The sequence below is a fragment of the Dermacentor andersoni genome, chromosome 2 (genome assembly GCF_023375885.2).
Source record: "Dermacentor andersoni chromosome 2, qqDerAnde1_hic_scaffold, whole genome shotgun sequence".
In the NCBI taxonomy this organism is placed as follows: domain Eukaryota; kingdom Metazoa; phylum Arthropoda; class Arachnida; order Ixodida; family Ixodidae; genus Dermacentor; species Dermacentor andersoni.
Window position 1 is genome coordinate 143,040,346 of NC_092815.1, and position 18,306 is coordinate 143,058,651.

Here is an 18,306-nt window from a genome sequence, read left to right on the forward strand (position 1 = left end):
ACGACAGCAGCCTCCTGAAATCCTGTTTTGTTAAGCTCACAAGCCTGGCAAGCACCACATGTTGTATCTCCCCTAGCAGTGCGTTTAGCTTTTCGCTACCCTTCTTCATTGGCTATAGAGCTTCTTTGTCCGTTCCCTTCTTGCCCGTAGGAGCCCATGCCTCTTCTTCACTTGTCTTTGTACCTCATTCTGAGGCAGTACGCATACTCACTGTACCTGGAACATTTTTCAGCTCCTTTATTATCTTTCTAGATTGACGCCGTCGCAATGGGTCACGAGGAGGTGACTTGAACGATGATACGAAGACGCTGGCGCCCGATTTCAAACACACGAGAAAGGAGACAAATGCAGCGGATGGAAGCACGTGTTTTATTCCAGGTGCGCAGTGTGATCTGCGCTGTCACCCTAAACCACTCCAGGAACGGTAGGCTTCGTTTGACTTATATCGGGTTCGCTTATACAAAAGATTTGAACGGCTTTTCGATGAGTATTCAGCGTGTCACCGCTATACGCGCCGCGCGCAGTTTTTTAAACGTCGCCAGCGCCCGTGTGCAGCGTCACCAGAAAGGGGATGGTTATCCGAGTGCGACGAGTGCGGCGGGTATGGTGCCCCCCAATTCGGCCAGCTTCTCGGAGAAGAGTTTCCGCACGCTGTCCTCGACGGCGCGCCGGATCTCCTCCTCGAAGACGCTGGTGAGCACCACGGAGAGCGCGTTGGCCACGCCGCTCAGCGCCCCGAGGCCCTGGATCGCGACGCGCACCCCTTGCAGCTTTTGCACCGAGAACCGCTTCAGCTCGGGCTTGGCGTTGGGCGCCCTGCGAAGAAGCCGTCGGCTGTGAGACTGGCAAAGATGGTGAAGCGGGAGAGGGCGGGTGCGGGCTACAGAAGTGGACCACACCCGGTGCTTACAAAAGCAGGACTTGAGAATGCTTTACATTTGTTTGTAAAAACTAATTTCGTAGCGGTGTTATCGGCTAGTCCTTCAACAAGAGGATCACATGAAGTTACGCTTTTCACTTTTCATCTGCGTAGTGAAAAATAACACTGATCCTCCTCTGCAAGGGCTTCGGAGCGACAAACTTTACAAAAGCACGCCTTGTTCCGCTCTACGTGTACTGAAAGAGAGAGAGAAACAAAGTGGGAAAGGTAGGGAGGTTAACCAAGAACGCGCCCGGTTGGGCTACCTTACAAATGACGTCGCTATGAGGGAAGTGGCCTACGCAGTTTTGCGAGATATGCCGAGTTTTATCCCTTAGTAACGAGACCGTATACATACTCTTTCGCTCCTGTACCACCACCATCGGACAGCCGTCTCTCAGCAGTCCTAACAGACACTTCGCGCACCTTAGCTGATCGGAGCAGAACGCACTTCGCAATGGGTAAAGTGAGCTTTGTGGTACACAGGAACACGCTCACTTCGAGCACGTTCAAAAAGAAAACAAAACAGGAGTCACCAGGCACTGGGTTATTTCGCATTCAGGTAGTCCGGTCATTTTCCGCTCTTTTGTGCCATTTTCAATACAGTCAAACCCGGTTATAACGAACAGGCTTGCGCACAAGAAATGCTTCGGTATATTAGGTGTATGCCAAACTCGCCTATAATTTATAACGGACCTGAAATTACTTTTGTGATGCGGTTGTCATGTACGAATTTGTTATCTACAATGGCGGAAAGGAGCAAAGAAATAATCCATTAATTTAAAACGGAACTACACGTAGTATAGGCAGTAGAATTTGTCTGCGCCTCGAAATCTTTCTCAGCATCACTGAGAATGGCATTCTCGATGTGGGAGATAGCGTACACCAGCTCCAGCCTACTTCGCTCAATGTCTGCACACTACCGGCGCATCACAGTAACCGCAAAAATGTGTTGGTCGATGCCCCAGGTAGCGGAGCGGACACCCTGAGTTCGACATCTCCAATGTACAGTTCATTAGAAGGAAATCATTTTACACGAACATCGGTCAGTAAATTTCGTACGTTCGATGTAGAGCATAATTTGCTATAACCGGGTTCCTTATATTCGGGCTCGATTGTAATCACGAACTTGCTGGATAAATTTATCACTTCTGATCGTGAAAGCGTAGACAGGGTGCCCTCACTGTATGGCTTCGACGATGATCTGCATGTTGTTGACGTCGCACTCGATGGTGACGTCCTGGCTGAACGCCATGACCTTAATCGCTCCCCGGTAGGTGGCGCGAACGGGCCCGGCGCCAAGGTCCACGCGCATCTCGACGCCGCCGCTGCCCACCTTCACGTGACAGTCGCCGGTCCTGCAGAGGCACGCGAGAACGTCAGCCAAGTAGGCACATGACTTGTCACCAGAAGAAAAAATAGAATTAAAATAAATTCTGGGGTTTTGCTTGCCAGAATGACGATACGATTATCAGGCGCGCCGTATAGGAACTCCGGACTAGTTTTGTGCACTAGTATCGTGCACCTAGCGCACGATACACGGGCGCTTTTTTTTTTTATCTTGCGAGGATAGACTGAGACACGTGGAGGACAGTACATAGGCAAATAGAGTATTTAAGTACTTCTGTAGACAAAATGTGAACTCCCAGTGGCGTAAAAAAAAAACAGGAAGCTGGCGGTAAAGTATATAGGCCACAGAATTTGGGAGACAAAAGGAAAGAATATAAAACTTAAACCTATATAGGTGGAGTGCGAGCATTGGTAAGAGAAGATGGAGAAAAATAAATCAATGGCCTACTGTAGACTAGGGAATAAATAGACCAGGAAGGAAATCTGCTATGATAACTCGAGAGGGAATGCACTTCTTTTTGAGGCTGGATTGTGGCTGTCTGAAAAGGCGAAGTTATGACAGGAGATTTACCCAAGAAAATGACTTGTGAGTGGCATGCGGAAAAAGTTAGAGACCATTACACATATGTTTTTTGGTATTCCAGGGTGTACGTCCGCTATTAAATGGAAATGGAGTCAATCTTCAGGAAGCTTTGGGGTTAAAAGGCGGTACCGAAGAGATAAACAATGGCGCGGTAAAGGTAAGTAAGAGATGATTGGAGGATTGGTGGCGCAAAAGTAGAGAGAGGGTCGTGGAATAAGAATATGTATGTAACCGCAGAATAGAACAGTTATATACATAAAAACGTAGTAATGAGAAACATTTGACATTGAAACAGCATAAGCACTTCAACGGTAGACTACAGTGTGGTGGCACAAACCACCGCGCCGTTTCAAAGAGGATCAAACCAATAACCACCATCATCATCTAATGTCGGAGCTATGGAGTCTTCATCGTCCGAAGTTGAGTCGCTCGCGTCTACATCACCAGGCGAGACAGTAAAGTGTGGCAGGAGGCACCAGTTCACTGCCGACGAAGTACAAGACCATCGCAACGCAGCAAAACGTGCGAAGCCAGCTGTTGCAGTGAACAACGTTCACCACCCGAATCCCCGACAACGCGAAAGGTAGAGAGAGCGGCTGCGGAGCGAGCACGGTCAGCTGCAGCGGCTAAACTCTGCACATTTTGCCGCAACACTACTCTCAGCGACATAACTCAGCTACACACTTAGGCTGACTCAGCAACAACTAATGCTCTCACATTTACACAGCATAAGCATTGCTAAGTCGCCCCCAAGTTCTTTTTTTTTTTTTTTTGCATTTCGCGCCCATCGAAATGCAGCCGCCATGGCCGCGATATGATCTCGCGCTTAGCAGGGCAGCGCCAAACCCTCTACGCCATCACGGCGGGTCGGCTCAATAGGAACGATAGTGCATGCGCGCACAACGCTCATGCCAGCAGCGGAAAGCAGAACGGTGCCCTGGCTCCGCCAACGAGGCGATCGCGCGGAGCATCCCGTTGCGTCCACTTGGCTTTGTCGCTTTTGCAGGCAGATATATATATATATATATATATTTGTAGAGATGACGATGAAGTCCGCATAAATGCTTATACTAATTTCCCCGTGGACGGAAGCGGCCAGCCTGGCCGCACATTAGACAGTGGAACGGAGATGAAAGGGCTTCAGGCGGGAAACGTGCACGATCACTGTTCCGCGGCAGCGTCTGTCAGTTGGGGCATCAACAAGTGTAACGCGATAGTTCACCGGTGAGATCTGCTCTATGACTTTGTAGGGGCCAATATATCGAGACTCAAGCTTCTCACATAAACCGGGTGTTCGTGCAGGTGTCCATAGGAGCTCATCGTCGCCAGGGCGGTAGAAAATGACGCGGTGACAGGCATTGTACTGATGTTTGCGATAGTCTTGGCTTGCTTCAGTGTTCATACGGGCGCGACGACGACATTGCGCAAGACGAGACACAAACTGGTCGCAAATGAATGGGCAAGCGTTGACATGGTGGGCGTTCTACAGGGAAGCCAATTCCTCTTTAATAATGCGGCGCAGGTCAGTAGAAACAGGTTGGACGTGAGCGTTGCTGCAAGAGGGTGAGCCATACGCTTGCATTTCCTCACGAATTATGGCTCGAATGATACAGCGGAGCTCAATAATGTTTGCCAGGGGGTTGTCGGAAAAGTCCGGTTGCAAGCGAATTGATTGCAGGGCGTTGAAACGCTGACAGACGGAGACGACGTCCAACACCGTCGAAAAGGTCTTGAGCGGCGATTGAGCTGAAGGCAGTAGATTCTATACACTTAAGAAGGTGTGGCAAGCGGTCAGTTTCTGGCATGGCACTGTCCACACGGTGGCAAAGCGCGAGGATGTCCTCAATGTACGAGGTATACGACTCGCCATAATGCTGGACGCGCTAAGACAGCCTCTTTTTCGCAACTTCCGAAGGAACCATGGGTGTGCCAAAAGTCCGCCGTAGCTGCTCCCTGAAAGACGACCAAACACGGAAGTCTCTCTCGTGATTCAGGAATCATGTCTTGGCTACTTTAGAGACGTAAAATGGTACGTTGTTTAACATCGATGTCTCGTTCCAGTTGTTGTACTCGGTGACACAATCGTAGTTGTCGAGCCAGTCTTCAATGTCCTCACCAGGCAAGCCAGAGAAGATTTCAGGATCGCGATACCGGTTGTTGGCAAGGCTAGGAGTGGGGGTGGCCGGCACTTGAACCGAGCTGGTGGACGCTGCGGGCTGGTCTTTAGACATGGCGGCCTCTTGGCGCCAGCGGCGTTCCGAACGTTACTCCAGGCGAGATATTGAAGCGGATTGAGGTCGAAGGGGTCTTAAAGCGCCTATACCGCTTGAAATACCGCGGTCGAGATGACGCTTTATTCCAAGAAGGAAAAATGGTGCCGACGCAAAAGCGAACACTGTTATCTTAAATGTGAGAGCCTCTTCTTAGAAGGTTAGAATGCATTAGGTCTCCAGAAACTCGTTCTGAGCTTAGCTGCAAAAGCGATGAAGCCAAACGGACGCACTATCGCGCTCCGTTCAATTGGCTGTAATTAAAGTTGAATAACGCCCCTACATCCTACATCCATCTACGCCCCTACATCCAGTCATGATGACCAGGAAGTCGAAAGCTTCTATGAAGACGTCGAATTGGCAATGGGTACAGTGAAAACAAAATACACTATACTGATGGGCGATTTCATTGCCAAGGTAGGCAAAAAGCAGGCTGGAGACAAGGCAGTGGGGGAATATGGCATAGGCACTAGGAATAGCAGGGGAGAGTTATTAGTAGAGTTTGCGGAACAGAATAATATACGGATAATGAATACCTTCTTCCGCAAGCGGAATAGCCGAAAGTGGACATGGAGGAGCCCGAACGGCGAGACTAGAAATGAAATAGACTTCATACTCTGCGCTAACCCTGGCATCATACAAGATGTGGACGTGCTCGGTAAGGTGCGCTGCAGTGACCACAGGATGCTAAGAACTCCAATTAGCCTAGACCTGAGGAGGGGACGGAAGAAACTGGTACATAAGAAGCCGATCAATGAGTTAGCGGTAAGAGGGAAAATAGAGGAATTCCAAATCAAGCTAGAGAACAGGTATTCGGCTTTAAGTCACGAAGAGGACCTTAGTGTTGAAACAATGAACGACAATCTTGTGGGCATCATTAAGGAGTGTGCAATAGAAGTCGGTGGTAACTCCGTTAGACAGGATACCAGCAAGCTATCGCAGGAGACGAAAGATTTGATCAAGAAACGCCAATGTATGAAAGCCTCTAACCCTACAGCTAGAATAGAACTGGCAGAACTTTCGAAGTTAATCAACAAGCGTAAGACAGCTGACACAAGGAAGTATAATATGGATAGAATTGAACAAGCTCTCAGGAACGGAGGAAGCCTAAAAGCAGTGAAGAAGAAACTAGGAATTGGCAATAATCAGATGTATGCGTTAAGAGACAAAGCCGGCAATATCATTACTAACATGGATGAGATAGTTCAAGTGGCTGAGGAGTTCTATAGAGATTTATACAGTACGAGTGGCACCCACGATGATAATGGAAGAGAGAATTGTCTAGAGGAACTCGATATCCCACCAGTAACACCGGAAGAAGTAAAGAAAGCCTTGGGAGCTATGCAAGGGGGGAAGGCAGCTGGGGAGGATCAGGTAACAGCAGATTTGTTGAAGGATGGTGGGCAGATTGTTCTAGAAAAACTAGCCACCTTGTATACTCAATGCCTCAAGACCTCAAGCGTACCGGAATCTTGGAAGAACGCTAACATAATCCTAATCCATAAGAAAGGCGACGCCAAAGACTTGAAAAATTATAGACCGATCAGCTTACTGTCCGTTGCCTACAAAGTATTTACTAAGGTAATTGCAAATAGAATCCGGAACACCTTAGACTTCCATCAACCAAAGGACCAGGCAGGATTCCGGAAAGGCTACTCAACAATAGATCATATTCACACTATCAATCAGGTGATAGAGAAATGTGCGGAATATAACCAACCATTATATATAGCTTTCATTGATTACGAGAAAGCGTTTGATTCAGTCGAAACCTTAGCGGTCATAGAGGCATTGCGGAATCAGGGTGTAGACGAGCCGTATGTAAAAATACTGAAAGATATCTATCGCGGCTCCACAGCCACTGTAGTCCTCCATAAAGAAAGCAACAAAATCCCAATAAAGAAAGGCGTCAGGCAGGGAGATACGATCTCTCCAATGCTATTCACAGCGTGTTTACAGGAGGTATTCAGAGACCTGGATTGGGAAGAATTGGGGATAAGAGTAAATGGAGAATACCTTAGTAACTTGCGCTTCGCTGATGATATTGCCTTGCTTAGTAACTCAGGGGACGAACTGCAATGCATGCTCACTGATCTGGAGAGGCATAGCAGAAGGGTGGGACTAAAAATTAATCTGCAGAAAACTAAAGTAATGTTTAACAGTCTAGGAAAGGAACAACAGTTTACGATAGGTAGCGAGGCACTGGAAGTGGTAAGAGAATACATCTACTTAGGACAGGTAGTGACTGCTGATCCGGATCATGAGAGTGAAATAATCAGAAGAATAAGAATGGGCTGGGGTGCGTTTGGCAGGCATTCGCAGATCATGAACAGCAGGTTGCCATTATCCCTCAAGAGAAAAGTGTATAACAGCTGTGTCTTACCGGTACTCACGTACGAGTCAGAAACCTGGAGGCTAACGAAAAGGGTTCTACTTAAATTGAGGACGACGCAACGAGCTATAAAAAGAAGAATGATAGGTGTAACGTTAAGGGATAAGAAAAGAGCAGATTGGGTGAGGGAACAAACGCGCATTAATGACATCTTAGTTGAAATCAAGAAAAAGAAATGGGCATGGGCAGGAAATGTAATGAGGAGGGAAGATAACCGATGGTCATTAAGGGTTACGAACTTGATTCCGAGGCAAGGGAAGCGTAGCAGGGGGCGACAGAAAGTTAGGTGGGCAGATGAGATTAGGAAGTTTGGAGGGTCAACATGGCCACAATTAGTACATGACCGGGGTAGTTGGAGAAGTATGGGAGAGGCCTTTGCCCTGCAGTGGACGTAATCAGGCTGATGACGATGATAAAAGTTGAATAAAGTAGGTATGCTGTGCAAGTGCGAGTGGAAGGGGGCATTTGCATAAGTACTGCCAGAACTTTTACGCTACAGAAATGATAACAATGCTCGCGAAGTTATGAACCAATCATTCGCGCGTCTTGCTCGTAAGCTATTCAATGATATTTCGTGATATTCAGTGATATTCAATGATATTCAGTGATATTTCGGCGAAAGCAGTCACCCGCAAGAAATAAAACGCCCGCCTACCAATTACTGGCTTCTCTGGAACAACACTTCTTGTGAGGAGAAGCCATCTTTATGCGTTCTCTTCGTTTGGCAGGTGACCGCGTGTTCATTGTGCTTGTTGACTTGAGTTCAAAAAGACGCAGAAATTACCAAGACAAGCATAAACGTCGTTCAAATGAATGAATGAATGAATGAATGAATGAATGAATGAAAAGTCACGCCAGGGTTTCAAAGCTTTGTGTGCTCATGTATGAATTTCTTCTTCTACTACTTCTTGTTCTTCGTGTTATTATTGCTATTATCATTGCTATAACAATTATATGGACACTCCAAGCGCATTTCTGCCGTCGTTGTTGGCGTCGCGTCGCCGTGAATTTCCGTATAAAGTCGAAGAGCAATAACATCGTTGCCGCGTGCTGTATCTTGTAAGTACGAGTGAAAACGTGCGAGGGTAAGCCGACGATGGCGGCTCAGTCTCACGCGCGCAAGGCAGGAAAGCGGGGAGGAAGTGAGCCGTCTTACGTCGCGCGCAAGGCACCGGCGGGAGGGGAAAGAAAAAGGCGTGCTACTCCGGCAGCTGCGATGTATGGCGTGGGTGCGCGGAACTTATCGTGAAAGCGATCTGCGATGGGTACAGAGTGCGCCGAGTGTTGATAGCTTTCTATGCGCTGTGTTTACGCCGCTTAGTTCGCGTTGAAGCGAGATGCAGCACGAAGGTCAGTTCGGTCGCTGCTGCTGTTGCGCTTCCTTACTCTAGCGTTTTGACAGCGAGTTTCCGCTATCATCGAGTGGGACGTGTTGACGTTTGCTTGAGCGCGTGTGACACCTTGCTTGTTAATTTAGTTAGTGAGCGAATGCGTACAAGTATATACAGCTGATAAAACTATCCCTACTTCGTATTGCTGTTTATTAATTTGCTATCGCGAACAACGCTACGCCTCTCGCGCGATACTGCGGCTTTATTATTATTATTATTATTATTATTATTATTATTATTATTATTATTATTATTATTATTATTATTCATTTCATACACATGACAGCAAAGTAGCAGCTGTCATAATTTCATGTAGAGAGACTAAGTCTAATTCGGTAATTACATTTCAACTTTCAACTGACAAATCAGAGGTTGAAATATTAGCCCGCTTGATTCTCAGAATGGCGCCTTGTCAATTGCAGCGTGTTGATACCGGCTACTTGTATTCGCCCGAGAGGACATAATGCTTAACGGTGCGACACCTTGAGCTTGCTCCCTACTGAATGGTGGTAATAAGAACTTGGTTGACTATTTTCTGCATGATAGCCAAAATAATACTTGCGCTAAAAGGACAGCACGGCGAGGACGTTGCCTGTTAGCTGCGTTTTTCTTCTTCTGCGAGCCTTTTGAGCCAGTACTCCATCAGCTTGACCTGTTCGCTGACGCCACGCCCCCTTCATGGTGGTTCAGAGCGCGGAAGCTGTGTACATAAGTGTTAGCCTGCGTCATCAGGTGTCATCAAGTTGACAAGTGCTTTTTTTTCTATCACCGCTGCCAAATAGACAAGCCATTGACAGTTGCGGCTCTTGCCTCGCAGTGGCGGCGGCTTGTACGGATAACTATTCTAAGATAAAATGCCACGTTCGTTTTGCTGCCGTGGCAATGGCGAACACAACCTTTGTGGCAGCGCAGAGGGTCTATACTTCCCTAGGGCACACTCAGAAACACCATGAGCACTCTGTCTCAAATCCGGGATTTCACCACTGTACGATGCAAATGTATGCACCGCAGCGCGAGTATTCAGCGCTCTAGAGAGCTGTGACGGAAGGCTGCGCACTAAATACTACTTCATAGTTCTGCGTGACGTCCACGACGCTGCGTTACGCTGGGGAGAGGTGAACGTCATCGTGGCTGTCGTAAAAGGCCGTACGTTAGAGGGCGCCGGTGGCGCCGACGTCGCGGTAGAGCATGTTCTATCTCGCGCCACACTCCAACGCATGAGTTACCCAGAATGCTCCGCGTGCATAACCAGCAACTCGGTGACGCGCTGACTATGTCGCACTGAAAACGAGCCCTCTTTATTTTTTTTTATAAATCTCCTTAAAGTATTCTGCTTTCTTGCGTCAATGGAGCAAGCAATGTAACACTGCACGTGCCGCCCCACCTGTGCATGGTGGATAGGCCGGTGAGGCGTCCCGAGTAGAGTCCCGCCTCGGCCTGCACCTTGACGATGAACTTGGTCTCGAAGCTCCGCGTGGTGTTGGGCACCGTCAGCGGGTCGATGGCGCCTGACTGGCTGATGGCCTTGAGCACCTGGTCGAACAGGTAGTTGACCACGGCGGCGTACAGTCCCGGCGCAGGGGTCGCCTCGGTCACGCCTTCCAGAGACGGGTAGAGGCTGCCTGAAACGCGCCGCACAATTTCAGCCGCAGATATCCGCGAGGAATGTGAAAACGTGGTGACAAATCCGGGAATAGCAATGAATATGTCAAATCTTAGGCAAACGTGAGACGTATTTACTCACCGTATTTACGATCTTTCTCTTACCGCTGTTTTTAGATGTTATTAAACAAAACTACCGTCACTATGAATAATGGTATTCGTCTTCGATAACTGCTATGTGCTCAAATCAGATTGCCCTTGTTGATGTTAACCAGTGCTTCAGCACTAGCTTGCTTTGGGGAGTTCTTAGCATTGTGTGGCTGTTAGTCTCCCTCTCAGTGATGCTTCCCATAAGTAGCAGTGTACCAGGTTTAAACATGTAGAACTGGGACGCCGCGATAAGGGTGGACTGGGCTGCTGAACTTGACCACCAGCCACTCTTGGGTCGTGCAGGTCGTGTGGGAGGAACCAAATTCACTGCTTATGAATGGCGTCTTAGGCCTTCGCACGCAATCGCTTTATTGTTAACTGCGCCACCTTTAATCTGTCCGTAAATGGCCATAATTTGCTGTTTAGTATGGGTGCACGAATATTCACAATTATGCTAGGGGGACTTTAGGGTGCATACACACGCAGACACGCACATGGGCACGGACAGAGCACACTAATGCTTTATTTTGTTGTTGCTAAGCCCAATAAAATAAAAGAATTGAAGCAGTTGTTGGGGAGGTATATAGCGTGAAGCACATACCGTGCGACGATATCTGTCGCATCTGATTACCAGCCAGCCCAAGCTACCTCAGTTTTACGTGACAACAACATCAGGGTAGACAGGACCCATTCATTTCAGCGTACTTCTGCCTATGTTTTTTTTTTCTTCGTCTACCATCACAGGCGTAATGACGAAGTACATGTGGGGCCCGCTGGGACGCCAAGATCCGTGTTTGAGTCGGTGGTACTTGCTGTCTTTTATATTCTTTTAAAATTTTGTTCCTTGGCGCCATGGTGACTACACTGATCGTGCTGGTGACGGCAGAGGTACTCCAGTTCAGACTCGAAGTTTGGAGTTCCGGCTTTAGTTACGACTTTTTATTTTATTATACGTATCGTTTTTTGTCGGTCATATCGGATGACAAAAGTCGAGAATGAATGTACAAGCCAAGTTAGCTTCATTATTTTTTGCCTCCGTTTTGGTGCTGTCGTGTGCAATGAAACGGCCAGAACTATAGCTTGAATTATTTAAAGAAAGAAACAAAAAAGCAAAAAAAGAAAAAGAGAAAACAAATAAGCATGTGCGCTTTCAACAAACCTTACTTCACCAACCCAAAATGGCAGCCCTCGGCATGGAATCGTAATTAAAATGTTACCAATCAGGTCGCACTCCTTTCCTCATACCGCCCAAGCTTTCGCAACACATATGTCGGCTTGTACTAGTGCTGTTACTGGTGGGAACGTTGCCTTCATAGTTCGGGTAAGCGAGATATGCGGGAAACCCTGCCTACCGTCATTTAAGGTCCTGGTGGGTACGCTGTTACACCCATCGTCGGAGAGTCTATAGAGCACGCGATCAGTCCAATGATTGGCCCAAACGCTTGTCCCTGTGCCACATGACGCCCGATGCGAGAGCGCCATGTGCTCTGCCTCAAGTTCATAATGTTCTTGCTACATTTAAGAATATTGAGTATATAAAGGAGCACATAGTGGAATCAGACTTACTTTGAGCAGTTGCAGCCACGCAGACGCAGCATAGAACGATGACCGACAGGCTCCACATATTGGATCCCTGCGATCAGCAAGGAACGACGTTAAAAAGCATGGAGTCGTTCCAGGCGCCATCGCCTTTGAATACACAACCTATACTTGTCGCCAAAGAACTTATATTGTCACCGAAAAGCGCGCGTCCTCATTCATTCGTTACTTGATGCTTCTTTTCTTTATACTTCATTTTGAGGGGCCGCAGATGCTAAGTTCGTGGCACTTTTCTGCCAATAGCAGAAGGTACTATTAAAATCAAAGCTTTTCTTTGCGAACCTCGCTCAGTCTCGTGACCGCGAGTGCTACGGCCTGGCTGTTCATTTGCCGAATAGCCAAACCAATCACAGCGGAGTACGTCGAAGGGTTCCTCGCAGCCCCTCCAGTAGGCGCTTGACTCCGCGCGTCCGCGGAAGTGGCGGCGGCGTGGCATTAGCCTCTCTACAATGCCTTCCTTGTCGCTTTGTGCAGACATTCAATAAACACAAACTCGTGTTTCGACTCTTCATACGTTCACACACAGCTTTGCTGTACGTAGATTACAACCCGTTCGGGCTGCTGCGTTTCTTTAATTGATGATTACGACCACCCACAGAATATCACGTCGAATATCCGGTGTTACGTTTCGCCTACGGCGCGCGGTATAGCCGGCGCGGATGCAACGGACGCCGGGGCTTCGTTCAAAGCGGCGGACATTTTGGCCCGTTCGGAGCTGCCGCAAAGCCTCCCCGCCAAGCGCGTCCAGGCGTGTTTCAGTGCCACGTGTCTTCGTGTGTGCGTGTGTGTGTGTGTGCCCACGCTTGTCAAAGCGCGGCAGCCGGGGAGAGGAGCTCCCCAAGTGTGAAGCGAGGAGGTCTGATCGGCGCCGGCTCGGCGATGCGTCACTACACTCGTCTCAACATGTCTCTCAGCCTGTCCGGGCCCAGAGTCACGTGGTCTCATCCCGAGACGTTCCTTCTTGCCCTCAACTCCGAGAGTATAAGAGCAGCTGCCCCCGGACGCCGAGAGAGAGGCTCCGATTTCTTCTGTTGAGCAACGTGCACTCCCGTCTCTCCACTTCGGTCGACCTGACCGGCCGCTCTTTTGCGATGTTAGAATAAACAAGTTGTTCTGTTACCAGTTGACTCATGCTTTGCCGGGACCTTCGGATGCTTCCAGTGCCCCAGGCCGCCAGGCCAACGCTACCCTCGGGGCTTGCAACCCATTTGCAATAACGGGCGTCAGCACTGAGGTTCCAACAACTCGTGCCAGCGGTGCGATATACAACAGCTGGTTGCCAGCGGTGAGATCGCGACAACGGAGGCCAGCAGCGAAGATATGCGGTTGACTGTATGCTGAGCAGCACAACGACCATCCGGGAGCAGTGCAACGAGCCCTGTGTGATGACTGGTTGCCTGCAGCGGAACGACTGCGCTGAATTCTTGGCTGCGAGGTTTGGTGAGTGCGGGACTTTCTTCTTCTGAGCTTTGCCAGGCTTTTGTTAGTGTCAGAAACAGAGCTGGTAATTGTGGTTGTCGTTGCTGCCGGGTTAGTTTGCGGCAAGACAATAGTAGGCAGTAGAGAAAGCAGCGTTCAGAGCAGCCATGGATTTGAAGTCGTTGCGCAAACCGAAATTGCTGGAGCTTGCAAGAGAGTTGGGTCTGGATGTCTCAGACAAACTCAGAAAACCAGAACTGCTAAGGGCTATTCTTGAGTTAGAAGCTGAGGATGACGAGCTGTCGGAATGCCTTGAGACCATTGAGGAGCGGGCAAAAAGACAGGAGCGCGAACTTAAAGAGCAAAAAGAGAAACAGGAGCGCGAACTTAAAGAGCAAAAAGAGAGACAGGAGCGTGAACGAAAAGAGCAGAAAGAAAAAGAAGAGCGCGACCACGCTTTGGAAATGAAGCGTCTCGAGGTAGAGATGGAACGCGCTCGTAATGGAAGTCAGGCACACGGTGCAGGAGAACGAGTATTGTTCAAAATGACTAACCTGATGCGGCCGTTTAAGCTTGGAGAGGACATTGGTTTGTTCCTGGTTAACTTTGAGCGAACGTGCGAGAAGCAGGGGTTCTCTCGGGAAACGTGGCCACAGCGCTTGCTCACTTTGTTACCCGGCGAGGCGGCCGACGTAGTCGCTCGCTTGAAGAGAGAGGAGGCAGAGGATTTCGACCAAGTGAAATCGAGTCTGCTAAAAAAGTACAGGCTGTCAGCGGAGGCTTTCCGTCGGAAGTTTCGGGAAAACGAGAAAGGCAGAAGTGAGTCATATACAGAGTTTGCGTACAGGCTTATGTCAAACATGCAGGAGTGGCTCAAAGAAGAGAAAGCGTTTGGTGACCACGAGAAAGTTCTGCAGTGCTTCGGGCTGGAACAGTTTTATAGTCGGTTACCTGAGAACGTGCGGTACTGGGTCTTGGATAGGCCAGACGTTAGTACGGTGGCTAGAGCCGCCGAGCTAGCCGAGGAGTTTGTGACGCGTCGGGCTCGCGGAGCTAAGGACGGTCAAAAGGGTGAATTTGGCTCGAAGTTTGAGAGGCCGAAGTTCACGCCCATGAGAAAGCGGTTCGAGACGAGGCAAGCGCGCGTGTGTTATACGTGCCAGAAGCCGGGTCACTTTTCGGCGCAGTGTCCGACCGAACGTAAGGAGACGGCGGCAGCCGAAGCCGAACGCAGAAAGCGGTTCGAGACGAGGCAAGTGCGCGTGTGTTATACGTGTCAGAAGCCGGGTCACTTTTCGGCGCAGTGTCCAGAAACAAAAAAAAAAGTCGTGTTTTTGTCTTTATGCAGCACTGACGAGAACATGAAGCTTCTCGAGCCTTACATGCGAGACCTCCTCGTGAACGGGAAAGAGTGCCGAGTGCTTCGCAATTCCGCAGCTACGATGGATGTAGTTCACCCCTCCTACGTAGAACCCGATATGTTCACGGGCGAGTGCGCATGGATCAAGCAAGCCGTGGAAGCTCATAGCGTGTGTCTGCCCGTAGCAAAAGTGCTTATTGAAGGACCTTTCGGAGCACTTGAGACGGAGGCGGCAGTGTCATCTATGCTGCCCCCCCAGTACCCGTACCTATTCTCGAACAGGTCCGATCACCTCCTGCGCGAGAAGGGGCTTTTGTTTGGTGAGGCTAGCGTTCAGGCCTTAACCAGATCGAAGGTTCGGGAGCTCGCTGCAAAGGCGGTAGTTGCGGGGCCGACGTTGTCGAACAATGAGAAAGGGTCAGAGGCGCAGCAAGCTGATATTCAGAGCACGCCCGAACTGAATAAAATTGAGCCTGTAGCGTTAAAGGCACCAGATACTGGAGAGGAAATGCCCGACACGGGAAAGTTAGAAGAGCTATCTGCAGATTTGCTCATCGCGCCTACGTCAGATGGACTTAATAGGTTGCTAAAAGTCAGCCGGTCGGCTTTGATAGCCGAGCAAAAGAAGGATGGCAGCCTAGAAAACATCCGCTGCATTGTCAAGGAAGGTATCGCCAAGAAAAATGCTCGCTTTGTGGAAAGAGGTGGGGTCCTGTACCGGAAGTATCTAGACCGCAGGGGAGTGGAGTTCGATCAGCTGATCGTGCCTCAGTGCTACCGTCAGGATCTGTTGCGCTTGTCGCATGGGGGTTCGTGGTCCGGACACCTAGGAGTTAAGAAAACTAAGGACCGTCTCTTGCAAGAGTACTATTGGCCAGGGTGTTTTCGGGACGCAGACCACTTTGTGAAGACATGTGACACCTGTCAGCGGGTGGGCAAACCAGGGGACAAATCGAGGGCGCCGTTGAAGTTGGTACCTATCATTACGGAGCCTTTTAGACGGCTCGTTATTGATACAGTGGGACCTCTGCCGGTAACAACCACGGGGTACAGACACATTTTGACTGTGATCTGCCCAGCGACAAAGTTCCCTGAAGCAGTACCGCTTAAGGAACTCAGCTCAGTTGAGATAGTCAATGCACTACTGTCCATATTTGCGCGAGTTGGTTTTCCTGCGGAAATCCAATCAGATCAGGGCACAGTGTTTACTAGCGCTTTGACGACAGCCTTTCTCGAAAGGTGCGGGGTAAAGCTGTTACACAGCTCAGTGCACCACCCCCAGTCGAATTCCGTTGAGAAGCTCCACTCCGTCATGAAGCGCGTGTTGAGAGCATTGTGGTTTGAACAACAAACTGACTGGGAGCTGTGTCTGCCTGGGGTGACGTTGGCATTAAAGACCGCGCCGCATGCGGCTACGGGGTTTTCGCCAGCTGAGCTAGTGTCCGGTCGCTCGCTGCGATCTCCGCTTCGCATGCTTCGAGACGGATCACTGCCCTCTCCAATGGCTGCAGACTATCTCTTCCACAAATGGCCGCCTCCTGCGCTGGAGCCTCGCTTTGCAACAACATTCCTTTGAGGTGCGTTACAAAAAGGGGAGTCTCAACGGTAACGCCGATGGCTTATGTCGAAGCCCTAACGTAGGAATCAGCCTCAAAGTTATTTGTTACTGATGTTTTTCTTCCTGAGGCAGGATTTTTAACATATTGCTTTTGTGTAGTGTTTCAAAGTGATGATGTGCTTTCTAGTGCAATTTTCCGATTTGTGGACGCGTTCTGAGTGCTGCTAAACTACTGTAAGGAACTAGGCAGTAGTATAAAAGGGGAAAGAGCCTGGCAGGGCTTAGTGAGGGTTGTGCCGTGCTTGCTGACTGAGCGGTTGAGCTTCGGCGTAGTTCTAACGCTTGCCGGGAACGAGAACAAAAATGTCAACTCTCCCGAAGTCACTTTGCAGTGTCCTGTGTGAGCCTGAACGAGAGAACGAGGCCTTCTCTGTGCGCTGCGCTCAAGAAACGCCGAAGGACGACCGACTTCGGTTATGAGCATCATCAAGCCACATCCCTCCGGACAGCGGATGCAGTCCCCTGACCATCGGGATCTCCTTACCCCGGCGGGGCGGTCTGTTACGTTTCGCCTACGGCGCGCGTATAGCCGGCGCGGATGCAACGGACGCCGGGGCTTCGTTCAAAGCGGCGGACATTTTGGCCCGTTCGGAGCTGCCGCAAAGCCTCCCCGCCAAGCGCGTCCAGGCGTGTTTCAGTGCCACGTGTCTTCGTGTGTGCGTGTGTGTGTGTGTGCCCACGCTTGTCAAAGCGCGGCAGCCGGGGAGAGGAGCTCCCCAAGTGTGAATCGAGGAGGTCTGATTGGCGCCGGCTCGGCGATGCGTCACTACACTCGTCTCAACATGTCTCTCAGCCTGTCCGGGCCCAGAGTCACGTGGTCTCATCCCGAGACGTTCCTTCTTGCCCTCAACTCCGAGAGTATAAGAGCAGCTGCCCCCGGACGCCGAGAGAGAGGCTCCGATTTCTTCTGTTGAGCAACGTGCACTCCCGTCTCTCCACTTCGGTCGACCTGACCGGCCGCTCTTTTGCGATGTTAGAATAAACAAGTTGTTCTGTTACCAGTTGACTCATGCTTTGCCGGGACCTTCGGATGCTTCCAGTGCCCCAGGCCGCCAGGCCAACGCTACCCTCGGGGCTTGCAACCCATTTGCAATAACGGGCGTCAGCACTGAGGTTCCAACAACTCGTGCCAGCGGTGCGATATCCAACACCGGTTATACGCCGGTGAGTGCGTTTTTTGTAACGTAATTAGAAGTACAACGGGTGATCGCCGTCTCAATGGCTCTTTCCCCACTCATTTGCATGGCTCATTCCTGTACATGGTGTGGCACATGGAAGATGAATACAAACCCTAGCAAGTTTTAATATCATTCGCCGCCAAACTAACTCCATCATGTATTCTTTATTTCTGTATTGACGGTTGTACATATAGTTTATCAAAATTAAAGTACGTAGGTGTCTTCTTCACATCTAACATTTCGTGGCGCAAACACATAGGCCAGGTTTGCTCTACAGCTCTAAAAAATTGCCAATTATTTTCCACACCTAAAGAAACTAAACTGCGATTTATAAATCGTTAGTCCGCCCGATTTTAGAATATGGCCCGATGGTTTGGAACCTTTATAAGGACCTTGAAATCAATATGATAGAAGGTATACAAAAAAAGCAATTCATTTCGTCTTCCCTTGGTAAGACCGCAATTTTTCGCGAACC

At 49.4% G+C, this 18,306-nt stretch overlaps 1 protein-coding gene across 3 annotated transcripts in view; it reads right to left on the reverse strand.

Annotated features, from left to right (window-relative positions):
• Positions 1 to 346: 346 nt before the first annotated feature.
• Positions 347 to 18,306, reverse strand: part of LOC126540648 (mite allergen Lep d 7-like) — an 89,771-nt gene continuing 71,811 nt past the window's right edge. For 2 of the 3 annotated variants that reach the window (XM_055076194.2, XM_050187487.3), the window contains exons 2-5: positions 12,224 to 12,290; positions 10,290 to 10,527; positions 2,104 to 2,277; positions 347 to 816 (exon numbers count right to left, since the gene is read on the reverse strand). In XM_055076194.2, the coding sequence (XP_054932169.1) occupies positions 576 to 816; positions 2,104 to 2,277; positions 10,290 to 10,527; positions 12,224 to 12,281 (711 nt within the window). In that variant the 5' untranslated portion in view covers positions 12,282 to 12,290 and the 3' untranslated portion in view covers positions 347 to 575. Of the gene's footprint in view, positions 817 to 2,103; positions 2,278 to 10,289; positions 10,528 to 12,219; positions 12,291 to 18,306 lie in introns of all 3 variants that reach the window. The other variant, XM_072286561.1, reaches the window with a different exon arrangement.